Source organism: Ctenopharyngodon idella, chromosome 5, assembly GCF_019924925.1.
Source record: "Ctenopharyngodon idella isolate HZGC_01 chromosome 5, HZGC01, whole genome shotgun sequence".
NCBI classification, from domain to species: domain Eukaryota; kingdom Metazoa; phylum Chordata; class Actinopteri; order Cypriniformes; family Xenocyprididae; genus Ctenopharyngodon; species Ctenopharyngodon idella.
The window spans coordinates 25546316-25571791 of record NC_067224.1 but is presented as its reverse complement, the minus strand read 5'-3'; the positions used below and the strand labels follow the sequence as shown (position 1 = coordinate 25571791).

General features: G+C 37.8%; 1 protein-coding gene across 3 annotated transcripts; it reads right to left on the bottom strand.

Annotated features, from left to right (window-relative positions):
* Window positions 1–1424: 1424 nt before the first annotated feature.
* Window positions 1425–24432, bottom strand: brwd3 (bromodomain and WD repeat domain containing 3). 3 transcript variants are annotated; one of them, XM_051892991.1, is made up of 40 exons: window positions 23971–24432; window positions 23775–23833; window positions 23662–23691; window positions 23460–23519; window positions 22666–22816; window positions 22424–22522; window positions 21764–21924; window positions 21210–21431; window positions 19199–19299; window positions 19016–19086; window positions 18776–18876; window positions 18531–18571; window positions 18309–18413; window positions 17953–18106; window positions 17705–17839; window positions 16141–16269; window positions 15819–16044; window positions 14048–14182; window positions 12822–13005; window positions 12041–12131; window positions 11654–11824; window positions 11441–11511; window positions 10875–11079; window positions 10701–10799; window positions 10478–10585; window positions 10231–10355; window positions 9588–9670; window positions 7745–7856; window positions 7592–7653; window positions 7346–7501; window positions 7095–7215; window positions 6864–6989; window positions 6677–6752; window positions 6470–6520; window positions 6217–6360; window positions 5935–6087; window positions 5020–5159; window positions 4848–4924; window positions 4322–4468; window positions 1425–3731 (listed from the first exon to the last, which is right to left on the bottom strand). In XM_051892991.1, exons 1-40 carry the CDS (start codon window positions 24002–24004, stop codon window positions 3046–3048), a joined length of 5202 nt encoding a protein of 1733 aa, XP_051748951.1. In that variant the 5' UTR covers window positions 24005–24432; the 3' UTR covers window positions 1425–3045. The 3 variants fall into 3 exon arrangements, with proteins under 3 accessions (XP_051748951.1, XP_051748949.1, XP_051748950.1); XM_051892989.1 differs by having other exon boundaries at window positions 11441–11514; window positions 23971–24425; XM_051892990.1 differs by having other exon boundaries at window positions 11441–11514; window positions 12822–13002; window positions 23971–24423.
* Between the last annotated feature and the right edge of the window lie 1044 nt (window positions 24433–25476).

Genomic DNA, 25476 nt, shown 5'->3' with positions numbered 1-25476 from the left:
AAATGACAATAACTTACATGTATAGGCAAAAACAATGGAATTTTTTTTATCCACCAATCAATTTTTAGGTTTCAGGATTTTTTTTTAACTAAATTATGTTTAAAGATGATTCTCAACTATGTTATGAAAGATAGAACGGAATTAATCAGTATACCATTTTACTTTATGCAATATTTGGGTAAAACGGCATGGATTTTCGCATTCAATACAATATATCTATAGCCTATACTGTATCTAGTTTGCATATTAATGTGTTCTTGGAGCAACATGTAATGAAAAAAGAAGTGTGATAATGGGAGTAAAAATTGGCAACATTTTCATAATAATATCTAATAATTAATAGGAATATTGATATATAATTTATTTTGCTATTCACTTGTTGTGTCTCCCAAAATGCTTGATAATCATGATTTAAGCCCTGTTGTCCTCTACAGAGGTCATGTATGAAATCAATGCCCTGTTTTGTAACAGAAAGTCATATTTTGAATAGAAACCCCATAACATTTTCCTGAAATGTTGATTTATAACAATTTAAAAAATAATCCAATTTAAATGATAATTACAAAGCATTATCATATTTCCATAAGAGTGCAAAATTTGATCACTAAATTAATATCAGTCATTTTTAAAGACCAAGGAGAAGTTGTTGTCATGGAGAAACTTCCAAACATTTGGTATCTCTGCAAAGCTCTGAATGTGCTCTTTACAGAACAGCCAGACTTAAAACTGTGACATGTATGATTTCAGAGAAATTCACTAAAATATAATGTACACTACAGAGGACAAGTCTATTCCTGGGTCCCAGGAGAGAGAGAGAGAGAGAGAGAGACATACGAGATTATATATAGATAGATAGATAGATAGATAGAGAGAGAGAGAATATCTGAGTAACTGTAAATTAAGAAGAAGAATGACGAGGTACAGACTGACAGACTGAGCAATCACACTGACTATACAGACTGTCAGATACAGACAGAACTGGCTGCCCAGAGAGAGCCACATCTGCCCGTACTGCAACCATGCAGAAGTAGAGACAGAGAAACACTTTCACTCTCATAAAATTAAAAAATAAAACACAACTTCAGCATTTATTAAATGAAAAAGGAATTTGTATCCTACTAGCAGTAAGATACATTGATGCCTGTCACAAAAAGAGGGAGGAGTCGACGTCGACTAATCAGTGATGCGCTCGCGCACACTCACGCACACCAAATTCTAAATTGTTCATAGAATTCTAAATTGTTGATTGTTCGACTTACTTTTTTCTTTTTTTTTAATGTATATGCACATGTATGTTGATTCACTGTAAAAATGAGAAATGCTTTGGCAATACTTTGTAACAATTGTCATGCCAATAAACCACACTTTGAATTGAGTTGAGAATTGAGAGGGACCAGCAGATAGATCAGACAGTAAAGCCTAAATCACAGTTTTACACCTTTATTATAAAAAAAAAAAAAAATCCAAAATGTGTAGAAAAGAAATAAACAGACATAGGCTTATGACATCTAAAATCGTGACCATCTTCACCATCAGTGTCATTGAACAGATCCAGGCTTTGTCTGTCGCCCCATGACAACAGATCCCTGATACAAAAAAAAAAAACTGGACAGGATGAGAGATGGAAAGGAAATGAATAGGCAAAATAAATTCAAGTCTGGTCAACTCCTTTCTAAGCACTGAGCCTGAGGATGTTAATGCTGTATTCTGATTTTCTGGGAAAAGTCTTTCAAACAGGTGAGGAAAAGCAGTTTAGGCACTGGATGGAGAGGGTGTTTTCCATACCAGTGCAATAAAGACAGCGAAAACAAAAGTGAGAAAGAGGGATAAACAGAAGATAAGAAAAGAGAAGAGCAAACCAGAGAAAGAGATATGTACCAGTGTGTTAAAAATCACATTTTTTTTTTTATACACCCTTTGAACGCACCAAACCAAACTCAGATTCAACTTAGGATCTCTTCGATTTATAATGCTTTGTACTCAGAATCCTGAAAATACACCACCGAAACACATTAACATTGATTAAATGATCACATTACATGATTTTCAGAGGGGTTCTTGTTGTCTTCCTTGTCCAAAACATAATATTCTTCTAATTTTTCAATGATAATGGCACAGAGGAAAAAAAAGATGAGAAAATAACCAATAACCATTCTGATGCTCCTCAGATAGCTTGAGGGCACCGGCTTCAATTGACATATTTGAACCAGTCCAGGATTCAGATATCACCTCATTTCCACCAATCAGCTGCCACATATACTTGACATAAAATGTGCAAACATCATCAATACTAATGTTCTCCTTACTGTAAGACAAGAATCAATCAAAGTGTATCATACAAGAGTGGAAAAATATAAATATATTCTGTAAAAACAGTCTGAAGTGTTTTTGTGTATTTGAACAAGAGGAGAAGGGAGAAGTGCATTTTCTCCTCCTCATGTCTGTACTCTAATGGATGAGGAGTAACGCAAGTGATCTGGAAGTAGTTAATGCATCTCATAGTTTACACCTGCACTAAATCATAGGACAAAAATGTATTATATTATTGAACAGAGGTAAATGCATAACCTGATTTAATAGTAAAGTCAAGTCAGCTGAATTATATGGTAAACGTAAGTGTTCTCACTGACCCCCTGTGTAAAAAAAAGTATGAAAAAGCAAACACAAGATGGAGGAAGTGAGAGAAGAGCAGCACCATCTTTCTGACAGAATACATTTCTTGGAGTGAAAGAAACTAGAAACCAAAAGAACAAAGATGGGAATCAAAGTCATACAGGATGAAGGAAGGAAGGAAGGAAGGAAGGAAGGAGAGTTGACTCTTTACCGCTCTGGACCAGAATAAGGCAGAGGTGGCGGATTAGTTGATGGCAAGGTAGTTTTCATGAAAACCAGAGAAGAGAAAGCACCACAGTCCAGGAAGAGTCATGAACATCAAGTCTCGGAGACAACAATAGTAAAAAAACAAACAAGTCACAAAAAGACAGTACTAAAAACAAAATCCCTGCAGTATCGCTGTAGTGAGTCTGTGTAAGGATCATAAAAATGTCAATGTGTCCAGCCCATAAGATGGCTAACCCTCGCACGTTCAGTCATGCGACGGACCCGTCCAGAACGTGACATTCCTAGATTCAGTGGGTCTGTCGTCAGCCCCTCCTCTTCAGAGTCATCGTTGTATAGAACAGTCCTTCGTCCCTGGTTACGAGTATTAACCCGCCCTGTTTTTTGAGTCCTTTGATTTGACCTCTGACTTCCAGTTTTTGATGATGAAGTGAGGTCTTCCTCATCAGACTCCTCCTCTTCCTCATCCAGCTCCTCTTCTTCCTCCTCAGGTTCCTCCTCTTCATCTGGTTCTTCTTCTTCCTCAGGCTCCTCCTCCTCTTCTCTTTCGGCCTCCCGCCGTGCTCGTTTCTCAGGTTCTGTCGTTTGCTCTTCTCCTTTCCGCTTTCGCTTTGCGTTATCGACAGAGACTGCTGCCTCTTTGCCTTTCTGTTTATGTTGCGGGGCTTTGCTGTAGTCATGATCGCCGCCATCCGCAAAGCCGCCCAACTCCGTCCCGCTGTCGTCGCTCTCGGACGAAGATGACGAGGTTCCGGAAGAGGACGATGCCGAAGCGGATGTTGAGGATGATGATGAGCTGGTACTCTCACATTCAGAGACCTCTCCCTCTTCCGTTAATGCAGCTCTTCTCCTACGTGAACTCCGACCTCCATTTGACAGGCAGTCATTGCCACCTGTAGATGCACAGAGGACACAATATCAGAGTCAACTTGGAGGTAAAAAATTCTCTGCAATATACATTATACACTCTTATGCTCACCAAGGCTACATTTATTTGATCAAATGCGGTAAAAACAATAATATTGTTAAATATAATTACAATTTGAAATAACTTTTCTAATCTATTATGTTTTAAAATGTAATTTATTCATTATGCAAAGCTGAATTTTCAGCATCATTACTCCAGTCTTCAGTGTCACATGATCCTTCAGAAATCATTCTAATATGCCAATTTGGTGCTCAAGAAACATTTTTTATTATCAATGTTAAAAACAGCTGATCTGTTTAATATTTTTGTGGAAATCGAGACATTTTTTCTGTACAAAACATAAACGCTGTGCTGTCTATCAACGTAAACAGCATAGGAGATAGACAGGGAAGAGATGAATTTGTTTAATAAAGTCGTTATTTTCGTTTTGTTTTTGCACACAAAAGTATTTTTGCTGAATAAAATAATTAATTTCTTTAATAAAAAAAAAAAAAAAAAAAGAAATCTTATTGACCCCAAACTTTTGAACAGTGGAGCATGTTTGTTTTTTTGTACCTGAGGATTTGCTTGGTGTAACTCGGCTGCGTGTAACTCTGTTGGCTCCTGCATGCTCTGATGAAAAAGACGTGGAAGATGAGGAGGAAGAGGATGAAGACGAAGAGGAAGGCTGACTGTCTTCATCAGCTTGTGCAACACTTAAATCTGGTGAAAGAAGCAAACACTTCAACTCTCCCATGAAAAAAAACAAACAAAAAAACCAGCTGTGACTTATGGTGGCATCTCACTAGCTGACTACAACAGCCAACACAGTTTTGATAAGGGGTGTCAAGTCTACAGACACCCGCAGAGAATGATGGAAAATGTGGTGTTGCTAACCCAAACCCGTCACCTCATAAACTGGTAAAAAAATATAATTTAATTAAGCTTTATCCCTGTTCTTCGTCAACAGTATTATAATGAACATTACCATTCTATCCTACCAATATTGTTGATTTGAGACAACCCCAATTTGGAAAGTCAGGGTTCAAAGAAAATCCAAGTTCCCACTGGTAATTACAACATCTCTAACTCTCTTACACACCTTGAGAGGATTTCCTTGAGCGGGACTTTGCAGAAGTCTGGGAGGTTTTCTTTCCCGATTTCTGTTTTCCTTTGGGGCTGCCGAAACACACAAGTTTGAAACCGGTACAAAAGAAATTAAAAAAGTCTGTGTATACTCTGTACCATGATTTGACACGGTGTACATGTTTTACCTGTTGGGAAGAGAACTCTGTAATCTCTTGAGTCTCTGTTGACTCCTACGCTGATTCTGAACAGCAGATTTGTAGTCTGAAATGATGGGAATGATCTGATTCTCAAAGAACGCCGACAGACTCAGAGTCATACTGTAGATCTAAACAAACAATATCAGGGTCACACTGTGGATCAACTGCAGTTGTGTTCATTTAGTCAATAATGGCAGCTTAATGAAGACTGAAAATCCATATTAAAAGGACATCAATATACTGTTGTAGTTACTGTATAAAAGGTATTGTTAACAGCACAACAATATTAGTAAAAAAAAAAAAGTCTATGAACCATATACACTACTCTTCAAAGTTAAGGGTCATTAATAGTATAGCAGTAGTTTTTGACTTATGCTCACCAAGAATCCATATATTTGATCAAATGAAACAGTTATAATGTGAAATATTATTAAAATTTAAAAGTAATTGTTTTCGTAATTGTTTAACTATATTTTAAAATGTAATTTAGCTAAATTTTCAGCATCATTTCTCCAGTCTTCAGTGTCACATGATTCTTCAGAAAACATTTTGATATGTTGATTTGGTGCTCAAGTAACATTTCCTTTTCTTATCAATGTCAAAAACAGTACTGCTTAATATTTTTGTGGAAACTTTGAAACATTTTTTCAGGATTCTTTGATTAATAAAAAGTTCAAAAGACCAGCATTTATTTGAAATAATAATAATAATAATAATAATAATAATAATTTTAAATAATATGCTCTGACCAAACGTTTGAAAGATTCATTAATGAGGTGTATTTATTTTCTTACTACATGTACATCTAAATTCACTGTAATCCATGGCTTCACAGGGCTTATTGCTTTATTATAAAAGTGATGAGTGTGACAGAGAGAGATAGAAAAAGGGTGCTGGTCTTACTCGAGACTTCTTGTTGGGCGTGTAGGCCTTTGAATTACTGAAGATAAGCCGCACATCTTTGGCAAACTCTATGGGATTCTCATAGTTCCCACCCATGAGGGTCTCAGAGACCGTGCCCAAATCCATAGGAGTGTCTATAATATCACGATAATCCTGATACAGAGAGAGAAAGAGAGATGCATGGAGAACATGGAAAACAAGAAGTGACAGACATCATGTTAAAGGGAGAGAACAAATGTACAGGAAGGATAGAATAATAGAACGAGTGACCGAATGAGCTACCGGATAGGTGAAGAGGTCAACAGGCTGGCGGAATGGCTCTGAATCTGGGCTTGCCATCATTCTCCTCAGAAGCTCTTTGCATTGTTTGTGCCATGCGTTTATATCTAGGACCACGCCACGCTTCTGAGGCACATTACTCGACCTCTGAAAATGGTGAGAGGGGTTTAAGTAAACACACCTGGTACTATAACTCTTTTCATAATAAGTAGATTCCTAAGCTTAACTGAACATGCATGTGCTTGAATTGTCTCACCCTCTGACCAGTGGAGGTGCCAGGAGTGTCTGAGTCCACATCCACAGTCTCCTGCAGAACAAACAGACGCTGAAGAGTTAATCTTCTTCATACCAAAATATATACACCACGCCACAGCTTTCCCAAAGTTTAGGCACACTGGTCCTGGGTCAGTGGCCCATACTTATTGTTAAGCTCTGTACACACACATAAGTCTCCCAGTCTCACCTCTTCCTCTCCTGCGCTGCTAAATTCGGTCTTCATCTTATTGTACAGATCCAAAATATCTGTACAGCTTTGATCCCTACAGACACACATACATTAAAAATGAAATTGCTCAGCATGGACACTGAGCCCAGCAGGTGAACCAGAGGGATAGTGATAAAAATGTGTAAGTGAGCGTGTTTTCTCTGACCTGATGAAACGCAGCAGGACGTCCGTGACCGTTTTTGCTGCTGTGACGATGGGGCTCTGTGGTTCATTAAATGTTCGAGCATTGTGTTCGATGTAACGCACCTCCCACATAAGCGCTGAGATTCGCCTAAACATACAAACAGAGACGTGAGAACTCCAGCAGTTGTCTGTGTGTACCTGGGAGAACGGGTCCGATGATGCTGTGGTCAGTGAGCTAAAGGACTGAGTATACCTGTAGAAACGGTGCACTAATCTTGTTCTGATGGTGCTGAGGTCAGTGAGATAGGCCACAACAGTGCAGTACAACGGATATTCCCTCAAATCTACGGGGCAGGAGAATGGCTTTGCCACATCTATAAAACACACAAGAGTATAAACGAGCAAAGAACATGCTATATTTTGAAAACGATTATTTTAAATTTTCACAATATTTCACAATATTAATGTTTACTGTATTGAACTGTTTGTGTGCACTTGTGATACCGAGCGTAAGCAGCTGATCTATGGCCGTGATGACTCTCTCGCACTCTTCATCTTGTGTGTGCAGCCCCCACTCTCCCTCCTGTGGGCTGTACAGTAGGGACTGAAGCTCGTCCTCTGTGACCGGAACACTGTCCCCAACCTCCTCTGGGACTGGAGCTGTGGATAGTCGATCACACCATTAGACATGCCAGAATGTGATGCTGATTTACTGTCAGAGCTCATGGGTGGAGTAAAGCATGTCAGTACCTTCTTCAGGTATGGGCTCTATATCCCACGGACTCATCTTTTCTCTCTCTCCATTATCCCACCTGCAAAAAAAAACATACAACAATTATTGATATTTACAACAATATTCAACAAACTCCATACTCTGGTAAAGCAGTGATCAAACCCATGTACCTGACAATGTAGCACTGAAACAGGCTGTCTGGATATTCAGACTGAAACGGCTCTTGACACTCCACCGAACCAAACCACCAGGCATCATCAATGATGCTCCTGAAACGCTGACCTGCAAATACATATACACGGCTGTTATTCGCAACTTACATGCTAATTTATGATCATCAAAACATTACATATAATAAACCTACACACATTTGACTTTACCACAACAGCATTAATAGATTAAAAACCTATGCTATGCAGTCACTAAGGCATTCTGCGTGTTTTATAGCATGTTAAAATGTAATTAATAGCGTGTTCTGGCTGGTTGTTTACTGGCTCAAATCAAAAGAACCCAGTCACATGTCTCTATGATATTTTTTTATGGCTCAGGTTAAAGGTCTGCAATCCCACGGGACCCGACACAGCAGTGTGTGGCATTGGAAGAGTTTTGAATTACTGAGTGCAGATGCGGGGGTGGGGGGATACTAATGTGCTTTAAAGGTCGACCAATTGATCAGTTTGGCCGATTAATCGGCACCGATAACTGAATGCTTGTACAGTCAGTTATCGGCAAAAATCCATACCGATAGTTTTTCCGGGTTGCGTCCATTGCTAAAGTGGCACAGAAGGGTATGCTGTCATTACAGTTCTTATTTCGCCTCTAGAGGTCACTCTCGTACTATCACTGATGCTTTGTAGTGTTTGTTTTGACGTGAGATTGTGCACTGCACAGAGCGGGACACTTCAGATGCAGATTTAAAACAGACAATGAAACTATGTATACAGTATACTACAGTACATGTTTTCATATCATTATAAAGTAATAAATTTGTTGACTAGATGCTGCACAGCAGTTTGTTTGGTGCCGAGGCTGAGAGGACACTAACATTAGTAGTACCTCAAAGGGTTAAAACCATGTGACAAAAACACACAAGTCCAACCCAAACATTTAATGTCACTATTGCTACCATCTATTTGCATTAGTTTATATATAGCTGGTTGCTTTTATGCATTTGTTAAGCAGCGAAGCTGCATATTTAAAGCTAGCAATGTGAGAAAGCAAACTGTTTCGTCGTGCAACTGACAGAAAAACAAACAAATCAGAAATGCATCCGATTTTAGTTCTTCTTTGTCGCCACTGTAATACATATTTTGTTATTTTGATTAGATAATCATCAAGTGTTCTAAAACAGAAGCAAATAAAGCATTAGAGTAAAAAATACAATATACATACTGTATGTGTCTAATTTCAATGCTATGGTCTTTGTGTAGATATTTAAAAGATGGCCATCTTAAGCATGACTGTTTGGATTTGTATGAAATGGTAACACTTTACAATAAGTGTCCATTTGTAACATTAAGGTTTAAAAAAAAAAGTATTGTTCATTGTTAATTTCAACATTTACTAATACATTTTTACATTTTTAAGTTGTTTCTCTAAACATTAGTTAATGCACTATGAACTAACAAATGATCAAGATATAATTTTTTTTTATTTATTTATTTATTTATTTATTTAAAGTAATAGGTAAAATCCACTATCGGTCGACCTCTAGGAAGTGGGATAAGGAAATGACTTATAATTATTTAATAATAACAGCACACAGAAGTCGGTCACTGAAGATCTGAAGTGTTGTGTGTGTGGAAATAAAGTGCAAATTGTAAGCTCAATCACGAAAAGAAATGGCACACCTCTCTTCAACAAACCACATGATTTGACGCATCATTTATAGCCTTAGCGCAAACAAACTGAAGTTTAATACTTTGGGTAGAGGTTTGTTAAAATCCAAACCCTAAGCTTGAGCACTAGCTTCAGCGATTCTTGCATGCATCACAATTTAAAACACCAACACACCAGGCTGCCAGTTTCGTGCTTTGGCCTCATTATAAATCTGCTGTAGCACCAGAAAGTCAATGACATCAGGCATATCATGATACCTAAAGAGAGAGAGATAGAGACAGCTATCATTAACAATCTCATATTCATGAAGAATTATCCCAACATTCAAATTAAATTTATTAATCAGTATTTATTACTTATGACTACTTATTATTGGTATTGGAATAGCTTAATGTTACAATCCTAGCAAACAGGCAAGTGTATTGTCAAAAATAATTAAGAAATAAAAATCTGTAACACTTTACAATAAGGTTCATTTGTTAACATTAGTTAATGTATTAACTAACATGAACTAACCATGAGCAATACATTTGTTACTGTATTTGTTAACGTTAGTTAATAAAAATACTGTAGTTCATTGTTCATGTTAGTTCACAGTGCATTAACTAATGCTAACAAATAAAACTCTTGATTTTAATAATATATTAGTAAATGTTGAAATTAACATTAACAAAGATTAATAAATGCTGTAGAAATGCAGTTCATTATTAGTTCATGTTAACTAATGCAGTTAACTAATGAACCTTATTGTAAAGTGTTACCTAAAAATCTAACAAAAGGTGCTGGTGTGTGTTTTTGCAAACAGAAGCATGAATACTTCAAGCTGAAGGACTCGTTAGTCATTTTCCCTGAGGTGGGGTCCAGGAAGGCCAGTTTGAGGCAGCACAGAGTGGGTGGCCCGACTTCATATTTAATACCCACTACCTTTACAGACTCCTGATCCTAAGAGAACACACAAACAACAAATATGTTCCTGTTATTCTGCCTGCAGAATGGGTCAACCATGAGTGATACAGACCAGATTATGCTAATAACGGGAATGGTGATGAAACTGAGTGTCTTACCCTGAGATCAAAGCGGTTCCAGGGCTGTTTCTGAGGGTTGATGCTGTAGGCTTTGGCACGACACACGGCTCGGACATATGCTTGATGACCCTGACGGAAATATATCAACTACAAGAGGGACACAGAGAGAGAATGACTGCAGAAAGATGGATGCATAATGCAAATCCTTGAACTAACTTTTGGTCATTTAGTGCATGTGTCTATATTTAATGAAGGAACTCACTTCATCTCCCATTTGAGGTACGAAAGGTGATCGTCTTGGAATTGTTTCCATGATCCAAGAGGGGGGCAACCATTCATCTAATTCTCCAGCAGGCACAGGCTAAACACACAAACACATTACTATAATAGAAAAAATCTGAATGAATGGAAGAATGAATGATGAATGAATGCTCACCCGCTGTTTAGTCTGTTTCGGTTTCTTTTTCTTTTCAGTCCGTTTACTCCTCCTCTCAGCCTCCCCTTCTCCCTGCCCTGTCCCTTCATCTTCCTCAGAGCTACTGCTCCCGACGACAGGGGCTGGCCTTCTGGTTGTTCGCTTGGGGGGCTGAAGGTTGATTCCCGCATCTGCCGTCCAATCTGAATACTCACTGGAAGAGTCACTGTAAAACATGTTTAAACAGGAAAGAGCAAAACAAAAATTGTCTAAATGTTCAATTTGAGAGTTGCTAAAAATTATATTCAGTGTTATTACATTTTGCATTTTTTAAGAAATAACTTTTAAGTTAAAGAAAATGAGCAAGCATAATACCAATAAATTAAATCTCTAATATCTGCCAATATATTGTGAATCCCTAAATAAAATTCATGTTGTTAGACTTTATTGTCTAATTCCACATGCAGTTAAAAACTAAAAGCTTAATTTAAACCTAAGCCAGTTCTAGACCAAATTCACAAGGCTTCATTTGCATTACTGATATTGGTTTATGTTGTGGAATATATGTGATTAATTAGAGACTGAACCTGGAGCTACTGTCATTCTCCCACTGAGCTTCATCAGAGGACCCGTCACTGTTCTCATTCTGGTCCTCTTCCTGCTAGGTGGACACATACAAAAATGTTGCATATTTAATTAAGCATTTCAAAACTAGTGCTGAAAAAACTAACTAAATGTATATTCAGATGGCCTACAGAAGATGAGCAGAGTTTGAGGCCGAACACAAACTGCTGTCTTACCTCTGCTTCACTGTCGGACTCTCTTGCACTTTCCTCATTTCGGGTGTACGAAAGCACGCTTGTGCTCCGTCTCCTATCTCGAGTCGAGCGGGTCTGATACGTGTGTCTCCTCTGCTGAGGCCTGCGCTGAGGCCTTCGTAACATGCGAACGCTGTTACCCACCGGCTCACTCTACAATGGGAGAAAGTGAGGTTTTTACTTTGGTCGGACACAGTAAAAAGTGACTTTATCTTTGTTTGTTTGTTTGTTTTTACTGCCATACCAACATCTATGGCTATTTTCATGGCAAGAACAATGTATTTTTAAAGAAACAACAGTAACATACAGTAGTAATGAACAACAACAACTGACATCTTTGTTTTTTGTGCATCTATGTATTAAACTCACTCCTGTTGTGGGTGTAGATTTTCTCTTCTTCTCAGTGTTGTAAAAAAACCGTTCCACCTCTCCTTTAGCAAGCCTACTTTCCTCCATAACTCTAAACAAACAAACACAATCACACCACATCAGTGGAAAGGCGGTGTTTGAATGTTAAAACTCAGTTCTCAAAGCTGTTTACAAGAAACCAACATAGACAGTTTAGTGTAGTTAAAGCAGACAAGGGATATTTAAAAGGGTAATACTAGGGAATTATTACAGTAGAACAATTTGAAAAGCCAACAAGAACCATTTTATTGAAGAAAGATATTTGAGTAATGTTAACAAAAAAGGGAATTTTAAAAGTGCATTTTTATTATGTTTCACCTCTGTGTAACAGCTCAGCACCATGTACATTACAACAGCTTTTATTGGGCCACTGTTTTCTAAAGTGTAGTATTTATTTATTTATTTATTTATGGTTAAAACATTTTTTAACAAGAGACAAAACAGCTATATAATATCCAATCAGTTAGCTAAGTGGTTCAATATCTGGCTGCAAAAAGGGACTGCCATTGTCTGTCTGTGTCAATAAATAAATTTATAGAAAAGTTAAGAAGGTTGAGAAACCCTGCTTTAGACCATGATGAGCTATTTTGGCACTTAGGAATAAATTTCCTCAAATATATGCTCTATGACCCAAATCAATCCTGGTTTTTGGTAGCAATATTGCTCAAATAGTTGTTAATTCAGTTTGACCACACTATCAAAAATCTCTGATTTGCAAACTGTTCAATTGTCATATTTGTACCTGAAAATGCCAGACTGGACTTCATTAACCACCACACGCCGGCTCCATGCCAACAGGTCTCTCTCAGTGGCCATCTGACTGCGGGGGGCATTGTTGTGCATCTGCCGTACACCCTCAACTTGTCCGCTACGTCGCAGTCCGACGTTAGGGGGTGACAGAGGACCACCTGCCACCTCAGCACCTGCTGATCAAACGCTTTAAAGGGTTAGTTCACCCAAAAATGAAAATTTTGTCATTTATTACTCACGCTCATGCCGCTCCAGACCCGTAAGACCTTCGTTCATCTTTGGAACGCAAATTGAGATATTTTTGTTTAAATCCGATGGCTCCGTGAGGCCTACATAGGGAGCAATGACATTTCCTCTCTCAAGATCCATAAAGGTACTAAAAACATATTTAAATCAGTTCATGTGAGTACAGTGGTTCAATATTAATATTATAAAGCGACGAGAATATTTTTGGTGCGCCAAAAAAACCTAAATAACGAATTATTTAGTGACAGCCGATTTCAAAACACTGCTTCAGGAAGCTTCGGAGCATAATGAATCAGCGTGTCGAATCCGCAGTTCAGAGCGCCAAAGTCACGTGATTTCAGCAGTCTGGCGGTTTGACACGCGATCCGGATCGATTCGACACGCTGATTCATTACGCTCCGAAACTTTCTGAAGCAGTGTTTTGAAATCGTCCATCACTAAATAAGTCGTTATTTTGTTTTTTTGGCGCACCAAAAATATTCTCGTCGCCTTATAATATTAATATTGAACCACTGTACTCACATGAACTGATTTAAACATGTTTTTAGTACCTTTATGGATCTTGAGAGAGGAAATGTCATTGCTCCCTATGTAGGCCTCACGGAGCCATCAGATTTCAACAAAAATATCTTAATTTGTGTTCCGAAGATCAACAAAGGTCTTACGGGTGTAAAACGGCACGAGGGTGAGTAATTAATGACAGAATCTTCATTTTTGGGTGAACTAACCCTTTAAAATGTCACAACCTCTAAACTAACAGCTTTCACATAAGTGACCTTTATGCCAACAGATGCCAGTCTTAATGCAAAATAAATTAACATAATAAAGCTCAAAATCATATGGTATAGTAATTACACTGTCTGCAGTTTTCTCCCTTCAGTGTGTAATAATTTTACCATAAGAAAACAATTTCAGCAGACCTTTGAAATTGTTGTAAAACATTTTGATGGGTTAACCGTGGGTTGTTCTCACCAGCAGGATTTCCTGAGTTGCGTTGCTCATCTTGGTGGTGTTGGAGCTGCCTAATCAAGTCATCCAATGGGCTTTCTTCCTGAGAATCCTCTGCGGTCTGCTGGCCAATCACCTGCTCAACCACTTCGCCATCACCTAAAAACATTAAAAGACTCTCAAAAAACCTAATTTAGACTAAACACCAAACTTGTCCTATAAAAAGGACTACACATGACATGACAGTAGGAACAGGGAGGTTTTTATTTAAAATGCTTAACACAAACCACGTGATATGCACAAAACACTATTGAGGTATTCAAATTTTATAGCATTCAATAGGAAATAAATTGCGCGTCGGCTTGCTGAAGAGATACTCATTTGCGGCGATGCGTGTTGCAGTAGGGCTGGCGTATCTGGCTATAACATGTCATATAGCCTATAACGCTCTCACACGTTTATTTTTTTTTTTACATTTTGGAAGGAATAAAATTTACACATGTGGTTTCAACAACCAGATGCATTTACACTTGTCAAGTTTTGTCTGGAATACATTCTGGCCACCTCCTGATGTGGTTTGAGTGATCGAATTTAAATCCATCTCGAAAGCATTTTGGAGGGCATTTACACCTGGTCTTTTCACAACCGGATAGATATCCAATCAGAGAAGATGCATGAAGTGACTAGGTGTAAGAAGGCCCATAAAAAAAGAAGGAATGGATTAAAACCTCTCACGATGCTCTGTAAGAGACTGGTCTTCTGGCTATAGCCATGCTATGAGGCCGTCTCGTTTTTCGTTTGGGAATGGACTTTTTTTCCCATTAGTCTAACGGTTGGAAACTCTTGGAAATAAGAAAGGCTATGTTCTGTGGTGAAGCCATGATTTTTTTTTTTTTTTGCATAGCCTAGGTATAAGTTAAGACAACCTTTCTTTTTTTTTTCCTTTTCTAAGAAGATTGTATCTATAGCCTGTTTCGTTATGAGCGCAGTTGCGAGCAGCCTCCCTCAGCTTGTCAAAAATGCCTTTTTACTGTGGTGGTGGTGATAAACATTTAAACCAACATTGTAATATGCTTGAACTGTTTTATATCGATAAATTGTATTGTAGGCATGTGTTGATTTGAGAGGCTAAATTGATCAAACATGTGGTTAACTCACTGTCGGCCGCTGGCCACTTGATCGTCACTTTAAAAAAAACAACTTTAATTTAGCAAACAAATCTGCTCCAAACATTTTTCTAAATTAACTTAATAAAGAAACAAAAAGAAATGTAACTACTTTGCCATTAAAAACAAAATGGAACTATTTTAATGTCTGCAACAGTACTAAAATGGTAACATTTTGAGGATGGAAGGATGTAATGGGGAAGATAAAAAATAAAAAAAACAAAACAAAAAAAATTCCGAATTCCGATAACCTGTCGGACAAAGGCCGGGCTAGGGCCTGAACGTCTCGGGCCAGGGCCTAGATTTGAGTTTTTAGTACATGCCATCATTTTTATTTAAAAAATAAAATAAGAATGTATTTTTGCTGTAGCATTGGCACTGGTATCAAGAATCATGACATTTCATTGGTATAGGCAAATTAAATTCTGTTACCATGACAATCATTGTAGCTACAGATTGAACATGGAACAAAGCAGGATGTTTTCGAAATTCTTAAGAAATTATTTATTAACTTCGATATAATTAGTTGTGTGAATCTATATGACTATTTTAAGCTATAAAATTTATATTAATCATGACGTGAAGCTTTGTGTCATTTGTTATTTGCCATGTAAACCTGATAAATTTACCATTAGCCATGTAGCCGAGCTGTGGCACAAGCTGCTCCTCTTTGCAGTTTTCTCTGCCTGGCACCAGGCGCTGGTAAAGAGGCGGGTGGGGATTCCCATCCACGTCCACCAGGAAAGGCGGAGGCATAAGATGGGGTGCTTGCTGCGTCTGCTCATCTAGAACAAAATTATTGGAGTCCCGGATCAATGGCCGAAAATCCGTATGGAAGAACATTTGGTCTGGAATCTGAAAGCAGAGTGAAGCATTGGAATGTGAACAAGAGTTGATTCGATCAACTGCACAAAAGGCTCAGAATATCACATGTGAGACACACACACATACCTTTTCATAAGGCTGACTGCACCCAAAGCCGAAGATGAGCAGATGACCATGAGAGTCTGTGCATGCAAAGTGCTGCCCATCCACTGAAAATTTACAATCAAACACAGCACCATGTCCCTGGCCCTCAATCTAACACAGAAAAAGTGAGACAGAAAATAATTCTGTGATAAGCAGTACTTTTATCAAAATCTAGACTGTAGTATTCACTACCGTTCAAATGTTTGGGGTCAGTAAGATTATGTAATGTTTTTGAAAGAATAAGAAGAAGAAGTTTTATTTATATAGCGCCTTTCCATATCTCAATGTCGCTTCACATAGTGCTAAACAATACAAGATGAAATATGTCTCGTGTTCACCAAGGCTGCATTTATTTGATTAAAAAAAAAAAAAAAAAGGTAACAAAAAAAATATTGTGAAATATTATTACAATTTAAAATAACTTTAATATATTTTATTGGTAAAACTTCATTAGTTAACATTAGTTAACTAGTTTAGTTAATATGAACTAAGAATGCACAATACTACTAAATTACTTCTACATTTATTAATCTTAGTTAATGTTAATTTCAACATTTACTAATACATTATTAAAATCAAAAGTTTTATTTCTTAAAATTAGTTAATGCAATGTGAACTAACACAAACAAACAATGAACAACATTAACATTAAATACTGTAACAAATGTATTGTTCATTGTTAGTTCATGTTAATTAATGAATTCACTAATATTAACAAATAAGACCTTATTGTAAGAGGTTTTTTTAAAAATATTTATATATTTATCAGGGCTGTCAAACGATTAATCGCAATTAATCACATACAAAATAAAAGTTTGAGTTTGCCTAATATATGTGGGTGTTCTGTGTGTAATTATGTATATATAAATACAAACACATTCATGTATATATTTGAGAAATATTTACAAGTATATGTATTTTATATTTTTATATAATTTATATTATATATAAATAAAAAATATTTTGTACATAAATAACATTTCTCTTAAATATATACATTAATTTGTGTGTATTTATATATACATATTAATTACACACAGTACTCACACATATAATGCAAACTCAAACTTTTATTTTGTATGTGATTAATCACGATTAATCGTTTGAAAGCCCTAATATTTATAATAATAAATTAATATATTTTAAAAAGGTCATTTATTCCTGTAATGGCAAAGCTGAATTTTTAGCATCATTATTCCAGTCTTCAGTGTCACATGATTCTTCAGAAATCATTCTAATATGCTGAATTGATGCCCAAGTAATATTATAATCAAACTGTTGAAAATAGTTGATGCTTAATATTTCTGTGAAAACCGTAATACATTTATTCTTTTCTTTGAAAAGAAAGGATAAGACATTTTGTAACATAAACGTCTTTACTATCACTTTTGATGAATTTAACGCATCATCCTTGCTGAATAAAATTATTAATTTCTAAAAAAGCATCTTACTGATCCCAAACTTTTGACAAGTATGTTTTAACCTTACCCACAAACTATTTAAAATAAGTTTAAATTGAAACTGCAGAGCTGTCATGTTATCTCACCATATTGAAAAAGTTTCTGATCTTCTGGCCTTTGCTGAGGTCCCAAATGTAGATGTTACCATCATGACCAGCCGATAACAAGATCCGTGAGTCAAAGGGGTGTGCTTCCAAAACAAACACCTCATCATCGTGACCCTATGGACAGAGAAACATTTGCCTATATGATCCATACGATAATGTCACAGAAAGCTCAAAATAAGGACCGAAAGGAACAGACTGAATTCTGCCTCACACGCACACACACGTACCGACAGCACATGTAGTAATTGGCCGTTTGCTGAGTTCCAGACTTTGAGGAGGCAGTTTGAAACGGCTGTGATGATGGAACGGTCGCAACGATCCCACGCGACCATTGTCACCACCAACTTTGTCGATTTATCATCGCCTGATATCACAGCACTCCTGTGAACACAATACATATGTCCACACAGATGTAAAAATACACAAATTCATGGACCAACTAGACTTTTTTTTTTTTTTTTTTTTTTTTCCAAAAGAACAATATTTAATGTTAACATAATTAGATTTGGTCCGAACTGTGCTTGAGAAAGCTGCCTAATCTCACAATTAACAGAAATGTACACAGACACACACACAGACTGACCCTGGTAATCTGGTGGTCATGTCCAGTACAATACTCTTCCATTCTTGCTGTTGGTAATGCCAAATCCGAGCTGTACCATCCCGACTACCACTCACAAACCTGAGACTGGAGATACAGAGGCAACAAACACACACTTAAAAACACCCAATAATAGATAGATACAGATAAAAGGCACATCCTAATGAACAAGCACCAAAGGAACCATAACATATCAAAACTCACCTGTCGGTGTTATTGCAGAACTGAATAGCAACAACTTTATCCTGTGAAACAAAAACATTGCTGAACTTCATTGAAATTAAACTTTTAAATCAGCACAATATACAGTCTGGAAACTTTCATTCCTAACATGCTCCTCATTTTTCATTCTACATTTTTTTTTAGATGTTCTGCTTTTTCTGTCTATTATTCTCTTTCTCTCTTGCCTTCTTGTCTATCTACTGGCATCCTATGTCTCTCACTCTCACCGTGTGGGAGTCCAGGTCAGAAAACTTCACAGGCGTCTCTGTGCCGAGGTAGTAAACTCTGATCATGTGATCTGTGCCTCCAGTGGCCAGAAACATTCCCCCTGGGGTCAAATGAAACAATGTCAGAATTATTGTACGACTCTGATCATGAGATGATAATGAAGAAACATGAAAAAAAAGTTCATTTGAATCAGATCATTGAGTGTTTGCAAGTTGGAGTGCAAGTGTGGGTTAACACACCAGAGCTGAAGGAGCTGCAGGATATCTGAACTCCGGGACGAGAACGTTCCATGAACTTTACAGGTTTATCACTGCAAACACAAACACACAGCTCATTTGCAAAGTTACTCTCGTCTACATAATAAAAGTGAATCACTGGCATCAGAGAAAATGTGTCATTTAAAATATACAAATGACACTTACACAAACTTCATGCTGAGTGAGTTCCACTGCCAGAAGCACACCATGCCATCAGCTCCAGTGGTGGCCAGATACCGAGAGGAACCTAATGCTGATGAAGAAAACTGCAGAGACAGACAGAAAAATATCCTTTAAACACACACACACACACACACACACACACAAAAACTAAATAATCTGAATTAATGCTACCTGCTGAAGTAATCATCATAATAGTGATTTTTCTAATAAAAGTTGATTGCGATTATAACAACAACAACAAAAACGGATTGTTGTGCCTGTTTATAGGGCTGCACAATTTGGCAAAAATTTTTGTGATTATAAAACAATGACCACATGATCATCATAATAATAATAATAATAATAATATTTTTTTTTAATTGTATTAATTGTAATACAATTGTAATTGTAATATTTCACTGTAAAATAAACAGAGTGCTTAAAGGTGGGGTAAGCCATTTTTTAAAAACACTGTTTGGAAGTTAGTTGGGCCAACACCAAGAACAAATGTTTAGCCAATCAGCATTAGGGGGCGTATGACGGTCGAGGAGAGATAACGAGTAAGAGGGAGATTTGAATAAAGACTGCAGAAAGAGAGGTGAGACAATACAAAACAGCTCAAAAGAATATCACTTAAATGAAGGTTTATGACTGGACAAGCGGTTTAGGACCCGTGTTAATATTAGAAAACCTTTCCAGTGCTGGAGAGCTATGTGGCCTGGCCTGAAAACAGACGCGGAGGCTGCGTTGATTCAGCTTTACACGCAAGTAACACTGGGTTTGAGTGTCATTGATTGTCTCAAGCTGCTGTGCTGTTGGCGACTAACAACAAACTCTTGTTTGTATTTTACTCTTGTGTACTGTGCGTTAATTTCTTGTGCTTCCTTGTGGTTAGTTCATCAGCTGCGCTTTATTTTGTTGCACATCAGCTGTGATTAACACACATCCACTTTTGCATTGTGTGTGTAACAGTGGCCAGCTAGTGAGAGTTGTGCAGGTAAACCACTGCGCACTGACGACCGCTAGAGAATGAGGTGTTTAGCGTCATTGTTAGTGCTCTCGCCTCGCCTGCCAGTAGCGAACAGGCCGCAGTTCGAGACAGACTCGGAGCAGGGTGGTTAGGATTGGAGTGTGAGTTTTGGAGGTGGAGCAATGAAGAGAGGGGTGGGTTTGTTTGGGTTGATTTCAGATATCAACAATGTCCAACAGTGTTTTTGAAATATGACTTACAGCACCTTTAAAGTGCCCCTATCATACTATTTTAAAGGATCCTGATTTTGTAGTTTACATTCATCCAAGGTCAAAAACACTTTCATTTATTTAAAATATACATTGCACACCACCTCAATTCTCAAAGAGTCTGCAAAAGGTTTTTACCCTTTGAAGATTCAGTCTCTCTAAACCCCTCCTTTCTGAGTGCCTACTCTAGTCTGATGGGTCAGATGGCCTACGGGTTTCGGCAGCTCAGAATCAATTCTTTTTTTTTTTTTTTTTAGGAGACAATAACTTTATTTGTCGTGCATGCTGATCTTTATAACTCTGCAGACCTTAAAGAAGCATAATAGGGGCACTTTAATTAATTTTATTTTACAGAACAACAAAATTACAATTTATATTTTTGGATGTCTTAATTTCTTCATTTTCAAACATTAAACCGTTAAACTTTGACGAAAAACTGCAGAGAGCCCTTAAAGTTTCTTTTTCGTTGACAACAGCTAGTTTATAAGCGTTTCTCATTAAAAGTATGGGTTGGTGCATGTTGCGTTCCTAAATGCATGTTATAAGCGGCTCACACTCATAACACATACAGAGAAGAGTTCAAGCGGAAAAGCATTTATAGTGAACCGAGTCGATCTGAAACACTGAAAACACCTAATCGTGACAATTAAATTAGGAAGCTGATGTTATCAGAAGTTTGTGTGGAGGTAGGCTGCTCATTTCACCAGAGAGGAGCAGAGAGGGTGAAGGTTTTGCAGAGAGACTTTATAAAGAAAATTTGTGTTCGTTCACACACCTGTATAGAGGTGATGGAGGCTGTGTGCCCCTGCAATACAGCCACAGGTGCACAGGTTCGCAGGCACCACACGCGGATGATCTTGTCACAACTGGCGGAAGCGAGGAGCGTGTTCTCGAAATTCACCGTCAAATCTGAAATCTCTGCCGCATGTCCGCGCAGAGTGGCTAGCAGACGGCCATCATCTGTTGCCCAGATCTTCACTAGACAATCGTCAGAACCCTGACAGAAACACATGTGCATAAACCTTTATTACAAGCACACACACAGAACATATTACAAAACTACTGATTACAAGACAGACATCAGTGTTCCCTGCATCGCTACTTAGTGGCAAACTCAGCAAAGACATGAAAACGTCATAAAGTGTTTAGGCTATTTGAGCAAATAAAACTGTGCATGGCTTGTAACTGTCTCTGCATATTAAACTAGGACAGGAGAAGTTATTTTAACATCAACAATATTACACACTTCACATGTCTAAATCAGTCCCAGTTTCTGCCCCATTAGATGCCCTAACCTAAACTTCTGCATGTTACAAACTCCCTCTTTACCGTGAAAATGCGTTGTCCAGTGCGGTCAAATGCCACACAGTACACTGATGAGAGATGGCCCAGAATCCTCCGATGCATTTTCATGTGCTGGTAGGTGCAGGAGGGGAAGGCGTGGCCAAATCGAGCCACTCCTGTTTTTTGGCGAGCACCCATGATTGACACTAAGCAAAGAGATTTAGACTGTTACAAATCAACAGAACAGCAGAAGTTGGTCTACACCCGAAAAACATTATTCTATCACTACATAACAGGCAAAATAAGCGAAATTCATTCAACAACAGCATACAAGTCACAATGAAAGGAAGCAGTGACAGATCTTTTTGTCCATTCTGTGACACACACAGTAAAGGATTATATATTGTAAATGATTACTAAATATAAGAAGTAAATTTAGGACAAAGACTTGGTTCTAGCCATTGCTCGTTGATTGGATTTTGAGATGAGTTATAACATTTTGAATAAACAAAAGTAAAAAATAAAACATACAAAATAGATTGGATGAATTTTCATTTCATACCAACTTTAATCAGCTATCATGAAACGCCTTTTTCAATTGGAAAGAGGGTACTCTATGCACAAACCCAAGAAGTGATTCCTGAAACTGAACCCCAAAACAGCCAGTGCCAGGACACTATACATCATTTAGGAGGCAGGACTCACCTATATTTGGTGTTTTGGCACAGTTTATAGGTGGTTCTGGGGGCCGTCCCCTGTGCAAGGCGACTACTGCAGAACCACTCCATACTGTATGAGAAGAACCTTACAGAAAAAACAAAATATTGAACTGTGTTAGATGGAGAAAATGAAAGCGTTCATGCATTCATGTGTGCTATTCAAGTCTTTATTATAGTAATTAACTGAGAAAGGATCTCATTGTTCGCTGTATGAAGTGTGCATCTCACTTTTTGCCGTCCGTAGTAATGACTGTCGTCCAGTGCCCAGTAAACTGTGGACTCCAGGAACACTGGGAGGAATGTGTTTATCTATCAGTGGGCCAATCTGCTCACACACACGCAGCAGGTAATCAGAAGGTATGTGCTGATTTAACACCACCTAAAACATACACAGAGGTAACAGATACATAAAGTGCTTTGATAAAAGACACAGCAAATCTTATTTTCATTAGGATAAAAAAAAACGCACAGAAATAACAATGAGTCATACTATATGTTAAGAATATATTTTATTATATTATAATATAAGATTGTATTAAAGTGTTAAACTAGCGTTAATTTTGCTTTATTTCACCAATATATCCCATATAATTCCCGAAAGACCACCCTTTTCCCTCCACAAGCGTCTGACTTGCATCAGCCAATCAGACGCCTTCTCCAACTATCTTTCTCATCTTAAGTAGCAACTGAGGTTTGATTGGCTGCAGCCTTTGATTGACACAGCAACCCACCAATCCCCTCTCGATATATCTGCGCTGCCGTAACGCCCCCGGCCGGCACGCACAAAGCCTTTCATTTCAAAACAAATACTTTTAATTCCAATTCCTAAAATCAAAACTTCCCCGCACTATAATACAGACTCGCGTATATTATACATTATTTTCTCACCGCCACCACCACGTCCTCACATCAGCACTTTTATAATTTTATGCGATGTAATATAAGTGAGCCAAGCACCTGTGAGAGTTGCTGTTGCTGTATTTCACGTGCGTGTATGCGTGCGATAGTTTATTTAATCTCACCCAGTCTTCAAAGCTTCGCTTAAACAGCTTTCCATCCCAGCTCCAGCGCTTCGGGATGATCTGCACACAAACACAGCGGGGGGAAAACACATCACACGCGGGATTTAGTCTCGCAGCCGCGCTGAGATGAGGAGGAGATGCTGATGTTGGAATATTTGAGAGAAATAACGGGTTTGAGTGGGAGAAGAGAAATGAAACTCACCTCATATTCGTGCATCTCCTGCAGCAGCATCTGCAGAAACACACAGAGTTACACACACCGTAACACACAATCATCGCTACACACCGACACTCACAAGCCATTTTCGGTCTCACCTGAGCGGATTTCTGACATGGTCCAGACTGCAGGAATCTGGCGATCAGGTAATAAAGTTCTGCAGAGAGAGAAACACAAAAACATCAGCCATTAGCTTTAGCTTAGCCTAGCTTAGCCTCGCAGGCTAATGCTAAAACAGTGCTTAAAGTCTTTCTAACGATAAAGACGGAGAAAAAACGCCAGAGTGGTGCCCACCGGCTTCAATCTGCGAGCACGGTTCCGCCGCCATGGCCCGGTCCGGGCGGTGGGTGGAGGTTCGTGAGGCTCTGCTTGCTAAGAGCGGCCTGTGCTGTATTTGCTCTCAGCGTTTCGGCCTGCAGCCGCCGCTCGCGCTGCTTTGTTTGAGCGCCCCCGTGCGGCGGCCGTACGCCAGTGCCAGTGTAGTACCGTGCGCCTCCGCCCGGGGCGCCCTGAGAGCGCACACAGGTGAGCTCACCATTTCCACGGGCGGACATTTTGCATAGTGTACTGTTGCCTTTTGGGTGATTCATTGAAACCAAAACCTAGATGTATTGCAGTAAAAGGGCGCATTTCATGTTCAACATCATTTTAAGTATCACAAGTCAAGCGTGTGTGGGTTAAACATAAGATCTGTTGAAATGTTCCATACTACAATCAATGTACCATATAGGCTACATATGTGTTATGTAAGGTATGGTTTATAAATATTACATAATACAATTATGTAATATGCATAAATCGAGTAAATGTTAATATACATCCATCATACATTTTAGTTCTTTAACAAAATCTAACCCTGTTGGATATATGCAGAAATAATTCGTCATGTGTGGTTTTTTTTTATTTATTTTTTTAGTTTGTTCTTTATTGCACGTTTCACTTCATTATGTAATGTGCATAATACCTCTGATTTATTACAATAAAGTTTTTTTTTTTTTTTTTGTCCTGATATGATGTTTTCTGCATAGCTTTGAACAGCAGAGCAGAATATTTATAGTCTGTCAGTGTGTTGCCCATGGTGTTGCCTCTCAGATGATTCAAACTTAAAGAGGTTGTGAATGCTTGCATTCATTCATCAACTATAAAGGCTATCTAAATGCATTTGTGTGCAGTTTTGTTGTCTGAGACACTTCTTTTTCTTATACTCTAAATTTAAAAAAATATTTTTTTTTTTAAAGCCACAAAGTGTTTACTTGTTGACTGTTGTTTTCACTGAATTCTTTTTGCTCACTATCCAGTTTATCTCAGAATCTTTTTATTGAACATTATAAACAGAATATACATTTAGATTTAGAATGGCATTCATAAGTGCAAATAAATAATAAAGCAATGCACACCAATATAATTGTGAAGGGGAAAAAGTACAAATAGGGGTCTTTTCATTCATCTTCCAACAACTTAAAAGTCCCTTATCATTCCAGCAAATTTGCAGGCCTTTTTACTGTTTCAATTATGGAAAATATTTACAAACAATTACATTTTAAATTCATTCTCGGAACCTCTTATATTTGTACAGGATGACAGTTGTAGTGTATACATGATTACAAAGAACGTCTCAGCTTGAGAAAATACTCATCCATTAGCACAGTTTTTTTTCATAATGTATACAACTACTTAAAGAGTAAAAACCTATTTTGTCTTGTAGTTATGGCTCAACTAATATTCATATTTGCATTTAGGGTGTGTTTGTCTCAGCTGTTGTGATTAGGATCATTTGTTACGATTCAAATGTAATGTGAA

Bases quoted from the DNA above. Each gene is read 5' to 3' on its own strand.
- brwd3 (XM_051892989.1), bottom strand. From the start codon at position 24,004: ATGGCGGCGGAACCGTGCTCGCAGATTGAAGCCG. The intron at 10,800-10,874 runs GTGAGCATTCAT...TTGTGTGTTTAG, and splicing joins CGAAACAGACTAAACAGCGG to CCTGTGCCTGCTGGAGAATT. The intron at 3,732-4,321 runs GTACAAAAAAAC...GTGCATCTACAG, and splicing joins TACACCAAGCAAATCCTCAG to GTGGCAATGACTGCCTGTCA.